Source organism: Microcaecilia unicolor, chromosome 3 (assembly GCF_901765095.1).
Source record: "Microcaecilia unicolor chromosome 3, aMicUni1.1, whole genome shotgun sequence".
Classification (NCBI taxonomy): domain Eukaryota; kingdom Metazoa; phylum Chordata; class Amphibia; order Gymnophiona; family Siphonopidae; genus Microcaecilia; species Microcaecilia unicolor.
Window position 1 is genome coordinate 247902171 of NC_044033.1, and position 12341 is coordinate 247914511.

The following is a 12341-nucleotide window of genomic DNA, read 5'->3' on the forward strand; positions in this document are numbered from 1 at the left end:
GAGAAAATATACATGAAGTATATTAGAATAATGAGAAAGAAGGGAGATGGGATACTGGATAGACATGGGGAATTTTTGTGGGAGGTGTAGTCTGGTTCATTGTTTTTGTCTCCTGGATATATGTTAGTGAGATGGGTTCATAGGGTTAGAATTTGGGTAGGCTTGTTTGAACAGGTGGGTTTTTAGTGATTTCCGGAAGGGGAGATAGTCACTGATTGAACAGATAGGTCTGGGGAGGGCATTCCAGAGTTGGCTGCCTAGGAAGGAGAAGTTGGATCCATGGTAGGTTTTGTACTTGAGTCCTTTGCAATTGGGGTAATGTAGGTCTAGGTAGGTTCGCAAAGTTTCAGACTTGTTTCTGGTGGGGAGGTCAGTCAGATTGAGCATATAGCCCGGGGATTCGCTGTGAATAATCTTGTGGATTAATGTGTGAACCTTGAAGTTGATTCGTTCTCGGATAGGGCGCCAGTGAAGTTTTATACGAAGAGGAGTTGCGCATTCAAATCATGGTTTGCCAAAGATGAGTCTTGCTGCTGTATTTTGGGCATTCTGAAGTCTTCTTTTCTGTGTGTCTTTATTTAAATCAGGAAATATTTGAATCCTTTCACCAAAAAATTTATCATTCATATGTCTAAACTATAATCGAAATATATTATTCCTATCTGATTCAAATGCAAATGAGACTAATAAAGTAGTTCGATGTGTAACAACTTCCAGTGAGCTTTCCAAGAATTCAGTAATATTAAGTTCAGGTTGAGGTTCCAAGGCTCGAGTTTTGATTCCGGTTATATATTGAGCTCTAACTATGGGAGGAAAACCCTCCGTTGGAAGTAATAGAACTTCTCCAAGGTATTTTTTCAACATATCAGTTGCAGGCACCAATGGTACTTTTGGGAAATTAAGAAATCTTAAATTTTTCCTCATTCCTTGGTTGTCAAGATATTGTAGTTTCCTAACTAGAATATCCCAGTCACATTTTTAATTTTTTAAAGCTTGGATGCTTATATTTATATGCAGGAAAACAGACGCCAATGTGTTCTTTCGCTTGCGTCACAACCAGCACTTAAGGGCTTGCATGGGCTTTCTTCTGCTTCCAAAAGCAATCAAAACTGGCAGATTTTACAGAAAGAATCATTGGAGAATCATGAGAAATCCTCGCTTCCGGCGCCTCAATGCCTGCTCTGACCTGGCGTTATTTCTTGCAGTGGTAAGGCAGTTCTGTTTCAGGCGCTCTTTTCTGAGCCTTGGGGAGGAATACAAAGTGACTTCGTTTACATGAGCTTGACTACTTTTGCATACTATCTGCGCTAGTGCCTGGAGTGCTCCTTTCCCACGGTAGACTGTTCTGAATATTCGCGGGTAAATGCGGGTGCGCCCACGTTTACTTTAGAGTATTGGGGCCTAAGCGAGAAAATGTGTAGTCAAGATTATACAATTAGAGGGTACATGTCGGTGAGAGAGGCAGGGAGGTCAAAAGGGTAAGATTTTAGGGTAGTGAACAGTTCTGAGAAGGCCGCATTGTTAGGTGATGCCTACAGAGGGTAGGAGAGTGCTTGGTGATTGTTTTTCTGGATTTAACAGCAGCCTTCAATACAGTACAGGAATTAAGTGTCTGAGGGATGGTTGGGCAATGGAAGATTGCTGCCTCTGTGTCACATTGGTAACATGCACATTTGTAGGTCTGCAGAATACACGTGCATGTGCTGATTCTTACATGTATAAGTACCCATTTATCCCTGGTCAATATTTTCTATGTTTAGAGTAGTATAATGGATGCTCCTACTGCATATACCAGCACAAACATATGCAATCTTGTTTGTATTTAAGAACAGGCTCTACATTGGCAGATTGTCTTCTAAAATATTACCAGATCTGCACACATCCAGCAGTTAGCGTATTTGGGTTTAAAAAAGGTTTGGACAAATTCCTGGAGGAAAAGTCCATAGTCTGTTATTGAGTGTCACAGTTGTGGCCGTGCCCTTATGTTCAGACCTACTGTTTCTCTGTATCTAACTCTGTGACCTCTCCAGTGTGCTTCATTTCCTGTTGTTGTTCTTCAAGTTAGCCAAGCCTCGCTTTGGTCTCCCTCTTTCTGTTTCATTTCCTACTTACTACTACTACTACTTGACATTTCTAAAGCACTGCTAGGGTTACGCAGCGCTGTACAATTTAACATAGAAAGACAATCCCTGCTCAAAGAGCTTACAATCTAAAGGACAAATGAACAGTCAGTCCGATAGGGGCCGTCAAATTGGGCAGTCTGAATTTCCTGAAAGGTAAGAGTTAGGTGCCGAAAGCAGCACTGAAGAGGGGGGCTTTCAGCAAAGACTTGAATATGGGTAGGGAGGGGGCTTGGCTTAAGGGCTCAGGAAGGTTGTTCCAAGCATAGGGTGAGGCGAGGCAGAATGAGCAGAGCCTGCAGTTGGCGGTGGTGGAGAAGGACACTGAGAGGAGGGATTTGTCTTGTGAGCGGAGGTTTCGGGCAGGAACGTAAGGGGAGATGAGGGTAGAGAGGTAGCAAGGGGCAGCAGACTGAGTGCATTCGTAGGTAAGAAGGAGGAGCTTGAACTGAATGCGGTATCTGATTGGAAGCCAGTGAAGTGACCTGAGGAGGGGGGTGATATGACTATAACGGTTCTGGCGGAATATAAGACGTGTGGCAGAGTTCTGAACAGATTGAAGGGGGGATAGATGGCTAAGTGGGAGGCCGGTGAGAAGTAAGTTGCAGTAGTCAAGGCGAGAGGTAATGAGAGCGTGGATGAGAGTTCGGGTGGTGTGTTCAGAGAGGATAGGGCGAATTTTGCTGATGTTAAAGAGGAAGAAGCGACAGGTCTTGGCTATCTGCTGGCTATGCGCAGAGAAGGAGAGGGAGGAGTCGAAGATGACTCCGAGGTTGTGGGCAGATGAGACGGGGAGGATGAGGGTGTTATCAACTGAGATAGAAAGTGGGGGAAGAGGAAAAGTGGGTTTTAGTGGAAAGACGATGAGCTCGGTCTTGGACATGTTCAGTTTCAGGTGGTGGTTGGACATCCAGGCAGCAATGTCAGATAAGCAGGCCGATACCTTTGCCTGGGTCTCTGCGGTGATATCAGGTGTGGAGAGATACAGCTGGGTGTCATCAGCAAAGAGATGATACTGGAAGACATGAGATGAGATCAGGGAGCCCAGGGAAGAGGTGTAGATTGAGAAGAGAAGGGGTCCAAGGACAGATCCCTGGGGAACGCCAACAGATAGGGGGATGGGTGTGGAGGAAGATCCATGAGAGTGAACTCTGAAGGTGCGTTGGGAGAGATAGGAGGAGAACCAGGAGAGGACAGAGCCCTGGAACCCAAATGAGGACAGTGTGGCAAGAAGTAAATCATGATTGACAGTGTCAAAAGCGGCGGATAAGTACATAAGTACATAAGTAATGCCATACTGGGAAAAGACCAAGGGTCCATCGAGCCCAGCATCCTGTCCACGACAGCGGCCAATCCAGGCCAAGGGCACCTGGCAAGCTTCCCAAACGTACAAACATTCTATACATGTTATTCCTGGAATTTTGGATTTTTCCAAGTCCGTTTAGTAGCGGTTTATGGACTTGTCCTTTAGGAAACCATCCAACCCCTTTTTAAACTCTGCTAAGCTAACCGCCTTCACCACTTTCTCCGGCAACGAATTCCAGAGTTTAATTACACGTTGGGTGAAGAAAAATTTTCTCCGATTTGTTTTAAATTTACTACACTATAGTTTCATCGCATGCCCCCTAGTCCTAGTATTTTTGGAAAGCGTGAACAGAAGCTTCACATCCACCTGTTCCACTCCACTCTTTATTTTATATACCTCTATCATGTCTCCCCTCAGCCGTCTCTTCTCCAAGGATCAAGGAGGATGAGGATGGAGTAGTGGCCTCTGGATTTGGCAAGGAACAAGTCATTACAGACTTTAGAGAGTGCTGTTTCTGTCAAGTGTAGAGGGCGAAAACCGGATTGAAGTGGATCGAGGATGGCATGAGAGGAGAGAAAATCAAGGCAGCGGCTGTGGACGGCACGCTCAAGTGTTTTGGAGAGGAAGGGTAGTAGGGAGATGGGTCGGTAGTTGGAGGGACAGGTAGGGTCAAGTGATGGTTTTTTGAGGAGAGGTGTGACTACGGCGTGCTTGAAGGTGTCAGGGACAGTTGCAGTGGAGAGAGAGAGGTTGAGGATATGACAGATGGAGGGGGTGACAGTATGAGAGATGGTGTTAAGTAAGTTCATGGGGATGGGGTCAGAGGAACAGGTGGTGCATTTCGAGGAAGAAAGAAGGCGAGCGGTTTCCTCTTTGGTGATGTCAGGAAAGGAGCCTACTCCTTTATAAGGACCCAGGGAGCTTTCCTACGTGGCATTTGCAAGAGGTCTCTTAATCTTGTGTTACCTGTTTAGAGCATTTCCTTGCTTGCCTTGGTTCCTGAGAGTCTTGCTCCTGAAAAACACAGCACAGACCTTCAGGAGCAAGACTCTCAGGAACCAAGGCAAGCAAGGAAATGCTCTAAACAGGTAACACAAGATTAAGAGACCTCTTGCAAATGCCACGTAGGAAAGCTCCCTGGGTCCTTATAAAGGAGTAGGCTCCTTTCCTGACATCACCAAAGAGGAAACCGCTCGCCTTCTTTCTTCCTCGAAATGCACCACCTGTTCCTCTGACCACATCCCCACGAACTTACTTAACACCATCTCTCATACTGTCACTCCCTCCATCTGTCCTGTGAGTCTTGTGTTTCAATGCTTTCCTTTGTTTCTGTGAGTTTGCTGTTGAATCTTGTTTCCTGAAAGCCTGGCTGTAGAGCCACACCCTGCCCTTGGTGTCTGTATCTGTTTGATTCTACCCTTGGCTCCTGCTTTTAGTCTAGCCCTGCTTTTGACTCTTGCTATATTTAAGCTCTGTGTTTAAGCCAACCTCTGTGTTTAGCCAAGCTCTGTTTCTGTATTCCCTGTTCTGTTTCCTATGTGTGTGGTTCTTGTCTGTTTATTCTGAGTCTGTAGAAGCCAGCATCATACCTGATTATTTCACTGCTATCCAGCTGTGGGTGCTGGTAAGCACATTGCTTCTTTGTTTGTTTGTGTTCCCTTAGTCTGCTTAATCCTTTGCCTGCTATGTTTGCTTCCTGGCTCTTGAGCTCTGTTTCTGCCAAGTTTTGTTCCTGTGTGTGTTTGAGTCAGGTTCTGCTCCTGCTGTATGTTTGAGCTAGTTTTGTCCCAGTTCCCTGCCAAGCCAAGTCCCTTTCAGTATCCTGTTTCAGCCAAGCCAAGTCCTTTCAGTATCCGGTTTCAGCGAAGCCAAGCCTGTTCCAGAATCCTGAATCCTGTTCCTGCCTTGTGTATTGTCTTGTGTCTGTTATTCTGTTGCCTAGCTTCTGCCCTGTCTTGCCTGTCTAGGTGTGCTTTGTCTTGTCTCTTTCAGTCTGGTCCTGTCCGGATCCAGTCCTTGCCTTGTCCTTGTCTTGCCCTTTTCTGGACCCAGTTTGAATCTACTTCTGTGTTTTGCCTTGTCTTGAATTTCTGGGTCCCAGTCCCAGTTTTAATCCAGTTCTGAGTTTTCCCTTGTCCTGTCTGGGTTCTAGTTCTGGCCCCTTTGCCTTCCTTTCCTTGCCTCATCTGGATCCGGTCCTTGTTTTTTCCATTGTGTTTAGTTACCTCTGTCCTGCCTTGTTGACTCTGTTCTGGTGATTTGTCTGGCAAAGCTCCGGCTTTGGTTCAAGGGCTCACCATTCCTGAGAGTTGTGACATTGAGATAGATATGGGGAAGCCACTGCTTGCCCTGGGATTGGTAGCATGAAATGCTGCTACTATTTGGGATTCTGCCAGGTACTAGTGATCTGGATTGGCCACCGTTGGAAGTAGACTACTGGGCTAGATAGACCATTGGTATGACCTAGTATGGCTACTCTTATGTTCTTAACTTGGATATGTTAGTAAAAAAACAAATAAAATCTATTTTGGGGATTGTTTTGCCTGGCTTTACATTTGATCCTTGCTGTAACAGTTGATGCTGTTTCATGCACAGTAAACAAATCTTTGATTGAGGGACATTTGCCTGATTCGTTAAAATTGGCATCAGTGAGACCATTACTTAAGGATGTAAAGCTAGATGTTTCTAAGGCAGAGAATTTTAGACCTATCTCTTCTCACCCGTTTTTAGCAAAAGAGATTGAAAAAGCCATACTATCTCAGTTAGTTGAGTTTATGAATGAACATCAGGTATTGGATCAATATCAATTTGGCTTTAGGAGTGAACATGATACATAGTCATTACTGCTCTCTATGTTTGATCTTATTAGGGCTGGATTTGATAAAGGCGAATCTTTTTTCTAATCTCATTGGACATTTCTGCTGCATTTGGCGCTATTAGTCACTCAGTTTTGTCGCATCATTTCTGGAATGACAGCACTACTGTGTAGTGCAGGGAAAAGATAGATCTGATGTGACTAGTTTATCTACTGGTGCTCCCCAAGGATCCACCTTATCTGCAATTTTGATTAACATTTTCCTTCTCCCATTGTGTACCCTTCTTAAAGACTTGGGTGTACACTATCATATCTATGCAGATGACATCCAATTTTTCTTTAAAATTGAGAAGTTGGGTAAATGAGAGCATTCAGCTGTTATGTTTATATTTGAGAACGGTTAGACAATGGATGAAAGCAAATCAACTTAGCCTAAATATGGCAAAAACACAGGCTGTTGTTGTATCTGGTTCTGTTAGCTGATGTTTAGCTGATGTTCCAGATTCTTTCTCAGTAGATGATACTGAGTGGTGGGAGGCAGGGATAGTGCTGGGCAGACTTATATGGTCTGTACCAGAGCCGGTGGTGGGAGGCAGGGCTGGTGGTTGGGAGGCGGGGATAGTGCTGGGCAGACTTATACGGTCTGTGCCAGAGCCGGTGGTTGGGAGGCGGGGCTGGTGGTTGGGAGGCGGGGATAGTGCTGGGCAGACATATACGGTCTGTGCCAGAGCTGGCGGTTGGGAGGCGGGGATAGTGCTGGGCAGACTTATACGGTCTGTGCCAGAGCTGGTGGTTGGGAGGCGGGGATAGTGCTGGGCAGACTTATACGGTCTGTGCCAGAGCCGGTGGTGGGGGGCAGGGCTGGTGGTTGGGAGGCGGGGATAGTGCTGGGCAGACTTATACAGTCTGTGCCAGAGCCGGTGGTTGGGAGGCGGGGCTGGTGGTTGGGAGGCGGGGATAGTGCTGGGCAGACTTATATGCTCTGTGCCCTGAAAAGGACAGGTACAAATCAAGGTAGGGTATACACAAAAAGTAGCACATATGAGTTTATCTTGTTGGGCAGACTGGATGGACCGTGCAGGTCTTTTTCTGCCGTCATCTACTATGTTACTATGTTACTATGTAGTAAGAAAATTCAATCTTTGGGTGTCTTGATAGATTCTTCACTGAATATGAAATCTCAGGTAGGTAAGGTGATTAGTAGTATCTTTTTCAAATTAAGACTTGTTAGAAGATTGAAGGATTATCTGTCCCACGAGAATTTTCGTTTAGTAATTCAAAGCCTAGTGATTCCTCGTTTTGACTATTGTAATGCCTTGCTTTCAGGATTACAAAAATATGCTTTATATTATATTGTATGTTTTGTGAAATAGTATTGTTCACTTCTTAGGGTTGCAGATATGCAGGTTATACATTTTTAAATAAAATAAATAAATATAATTTCTAATTTCTATGTTCTATCTAAAACGAGCTTCTAAATAAATAGGTAGACAATTTCAAAATGGCAATAATTTCTGCTGTCACCTGCAGTATATTTATATTTATTTTTTTTTTACAGATGTAGGTTAACCCTCCTCCTGTGTCACCTGAATACCTCATGGAAATTGAGAACCAAACATCCACGCTCGAATTCATTCTACTGGGAGTTTCGGACCAGCCAAAGCTAGAACTAATCTTATTTGTGGTGTTTTTTCCAGTGTATCTGGTCACCCTCTGTGCCAATGTGCTCATCATCATGGTTGTTCTTCTAAACCGTCATCTCCAAAACCCCATGTACTTCTTCCTCTGCAACCTTTCCTTCCTGGATATCTGTTATGCCTCTGCGAACATTCCCAAGTCCCTGAAGAACTTTCTTTCAGAGAGGAAAACCATTTCTTTCAATGGTTGTGCAGCTCAAATGTACATCTCTCTCTCACTGGGGGAAACAGAATGTCTTCTCCTCGCAATCATGGCGTGTGATCGTTATGTAGCCATATGTCATCCCTTGAACTATACCACCATCATGAACAGAGTGGTGTGTATAAAGATAGCCACCTGTACCTGGATAAGTGGTTTCCTGCTAGCTGTGATCCATGTAGCGTTCACATTGACATTGCCATTCTGTGGACACAACAGAATCAACCACTTTACATGTGAGGTTACGGCAGTTCTGAGATTAGCCTGCACAGATATCCGCCTTATAGAAATAGTGATTTTTGTAGTAGGTGTGCTGATCCTCATCTTTCCCCTTTCCTTCATTCTCTATACATACATCCACATTCTAGCTGCCATCCTGAAGATCCACTCTGCTAATGGAAGGCACAAAGCCTTCTCTACCTGCACCTCTCACTTGACAGTCGTTACTATCTTCTATGGAACTTGTATACTTATGTATATGAGGCCTCGTTCAGTGGTGTCACCTCAGAATGACAAAATCATTTCCCTGTTCTATGGAGCCATCACCCCTATGCTGAATCCCCTCATCTACACATTACGGAACAATGAAGTGAAGGGAGCCTTGAGAAAGACAAGAACGGGGATCACTTTATAGTCCAATAAATAGATTCTTTAAATCTGTTCAACCAGTAATTCTTGACTTGTCAGCACTTATCATAAAGAAGAGGGAAAGAAATAGGATGAACATAAAAAGTAAATGCATTAGACGTAGAGAGTGAGGGAAAAATAGGAAAAAAGAAACAGAAATGTGAGAAAGGAAAAAATACAAAACGGATTCACGAGAAGGAGGAAGTACATTGACAGGAATTCAGAGAGGAAGCTGCTTCTGTAAAATTAACAAACTCAGTAACTTCAGCTAGTAAATTAGAATTAGGGTCAAGGCTTGCCACATTCACTTCTGAAACACTGTTTATAACTGACTCATGCTGATTAGAGGTTGTTTTTATTTTATTTATTTATTAGGATTTATTTACCGCCTTTTTGAAGGAATTCACTCAAGGTGGTGTACAGTAAGAATAGATCAAACATGAAAAATAGGCAATTAGAGCAGTAAAAATATTCGAACAACAATACAAAGTATGGCATGGTATACTACTTGCAATGACAACACAATATGTACTAGAACATTATAATTGGTAGTGAAGGGTAAGGCAAAGTTGTAACATATAGATGAGTAAGAAAGTAGGAAGAATTAGAAAGTAAGGTGATTGATTTGAAGAAAGTTGCACGTGAGGTCAGAGAGATGGTTAAATATTATCTCTGCTAGGGTAGGAGTGGATAAACATGTCCCGCTGCAGTGTGTGCAGCCCGAGTCAATCCTTGTGTGTGTGAGTGAGACTAACAGGTACCTCTTCCATTAAACGCTTGGTTGAAGAGCCAAGCTTTCACCTGCTTCCTGAAGTAGAGGTAGTCTTGTGTTAAGCGAAGCCTTTCAGGCAACGCATTCCAGAGTGTGGAGGATACTCCGGAGAAGGTTCGCTTGCGGGTATCACATCGTGTAATGTCTTTTGGAGAGGGTGTAGTTAGTGAAAGTTCTTGGGAGGACCTTAGTGTCCTTGGTGGTATGTGGAGGAACATCCTATTCTTCAGATACTCAGGGTCATTTCCTTTCAGGGCCTTGAAGATTTTTTATTTATTTATTTGCTGCACTTGTATCCCACATTTTCCCACCTATTTGCAGGCTCAATGTAGCTCACAAAATGTTATAGCAACATGTACACATTATAGGATAAGAATTTCAAAATATAGATACAGATAGGTACGTAGAATATCAAAGCAATCATAATAACGGAATAATCAGACATAGAGTTTTAAATTTAGCCCTGTATTGTACTGGTAGCCAATGAAGCTTTTGCAAAAATGGTGTGGTGTGATCACGTTGCTTGCAACTTTCTATGAGTCTTGCTGCTGCATTCTGAATCAACTGGAGCTGGTGCAGGCCCTTTGTAGTCAGACCATTGTATAGTGTATTGCAGTAATCCAGTCTTGATGTTACCATGGCATGCACAACTGGGATAAGATTTACCTTCTTGATGTAAGGAGCAATGGCGAAGCCACAGGTGGGCCTATGTGGGCCAGGGTCCACCCATTTAGAGCTCAGGCCCACCCAACAGTAGCACACGTTTAGTGGTAGCTGGTGGGGATCCCAAGCTCAGCCAGCTGAAGACTTCCCCCTGATGGTAATGAAAACGCTACTCTCCATGATACTGGCACCTGAGCATGCTCATTTTTCAGCGCATACCTGCTGCAGACTGCCAAGGTGGAAAGAAGCGTTTTCCCGCCAGCTGAGATATTTTTTTGGTGGTGGTTGGGGGGGGGGGGGGGAGAGGGACAACACTTGGTGCCCACCCACTTCTTGCCTAGGCCCATCCAAAATCTGTTGTCTGGCTACGCCCCTGGTAAGGAGAGAGGCAGCGTAGCTGTTGCAAATAGTAGAAGCAGCTCTTGAAGGTTGCTTGCATTTGGGGAATCAGAGTAAGGGTTGAATCTAACTGTATTCCAAGGTTCCTGACTTGTGATTTGAGGGGGAGTTCATACTTTCCAAAAGGGATTTTGATGTCAGGTATGTATCCACTTGTGTTAGGGACCCAGAGAAGCTAGGTTTTACTTGAGTTCATAACATAGTAACATAGTAGATGATGACAGAAAAAGACCTGCATGGTCCATCCAGTCTGCCCAACAAGATAACTCATATGTGCTACTTTTTGTGTATACCCTACTTTGATTTGTACCTGTGCTCTCCAGGGCACAGACTGTATAAGTCTGTCCAGCACTATCCCCGCCACCCAACCACCAGCCCCGCCTCCCAACCACCGGCTCTGGCACAGACCGTATAAGTCTGCCCAGCACTATCCCCGCCTCCCAACCACTATCCCTGCCTCCCACCACCGGCTCTGGCACAGACCGTATAAGTCTGCCCAGCACTATCCCTGCCTCCCAACCACCAGTCCCGCCTCCCGATCTTGACTAAGCTCCTGAGGATCCATTCCTTCTGCACAGGATTCCTTTATGTTTATCCCACGCATGTTTGAATTCCGTTACTGTTTTCATTTCCACCACCTCCCGCGGGAGGGCATTCCAAGCATCCACTACTCTCTCTGTGAAAAAATACTTCCTGACATTTTTCTTGAGTCTGCCCCCCTTCAATCTCATTTCATGTCCTCTCGTTCTACTGCCTTCACATCTCCGGAAAAGGTTTATTTGCGGATTAATACCTTTCAAATATTTGAACGTCTGTATCATGTCACCCCTGTTTCTCCTTTCCTCCAGAGTATACATGTTTAGTTCAGCAAGTCTCTCCTCATATGTCATGTAACGCAAATCCCATACCATTCTCGTAGCTTTTCTTTCCACCGCTTCAATTCTTTTTACATCCTTAGCAAGATACGGCCTCCAAAACTGAACACAATACTCTTGGGTTCAGGCAAAGTTTGTTGTGTTTAGCCCATTCGTGAATTGATGTTAGACAAGTGATCAGTTTATTCAAGGCTGTAGGTAAGTCAGGTTCAATGGGTATGTGTAGCTGCACATCATCCACATAGATGTAGAACTGAGTGTCCATTGACTGAATCAGCTGAGCTAGTGGTTTGAGGTAGAAATTGAACAGAATAGGTGACAGTATCAATCCTTGTGGTACCCCGCAGGTCAGTGTCCATGGTGGTGATGAGTTGCTGCCAATCATTATGGATTGTTGCCTATCTGATAGATAGGATCTGAACCAGGCAAGTACTGTTCCATTGATACCTGTTTCTCTCAGTCGTGCTAGTAAGATGTCATGATCCACAGTGTCAAAAGCTGCTGAGAAATCTAGCAGTACTAACATCGAGGCAAATCCCTTGTTTCGGTTTCTGTGAAGATCATCTAGCAGGGATAATGAGGACCATTTCTGTTCCTTAACCAGTTGTGAATCCAGATTGATATGGATCTAGCCAGTTACTCTTTTCTAGTCATTCATTAAGTTGAACACAGACTGTTTGTTCTATGAGTTTCCCTAGAAACGGGATGTTGGATACTGGCCTGTAACTTTCAAGTTAGTGAATTTCCTGGAAGCAATAAGTTGCAAGATCCGAGACAACATGGTTTTACTAAAGGTAAATCGTGCCAAATGAATCTCATTGAATTCTTTGACTGGGTGACCGGAGAATTAAATCATGGACGTGCTATA

At 44.2% G+C, this 12341-nt stretch overlaps 1 protein-coding gene across 1 annotated transcript; it reads left to right on the forward strand.

Moving 5' to 3' along the window:
• Positions 1-7838: 7838 nt before the first annotated feature.
• On the forward strand, positions 7839-11306 carry LOC115465004 (olfactory receptor 2K2-like; the record flags this gene model as incomplete). The annotated part of the gene is made up of 2 exons (XM_030195400.1): positions 7839-8747; positions 11271-11306. Coding segments are annotated over exons 1-2 (945 nt in total), but the record flags the coding sequence as incomplete, so codon positions are not given.
• Between the last annotated feature and the right edge of the window lie 1035 nt (positions 11307-12341).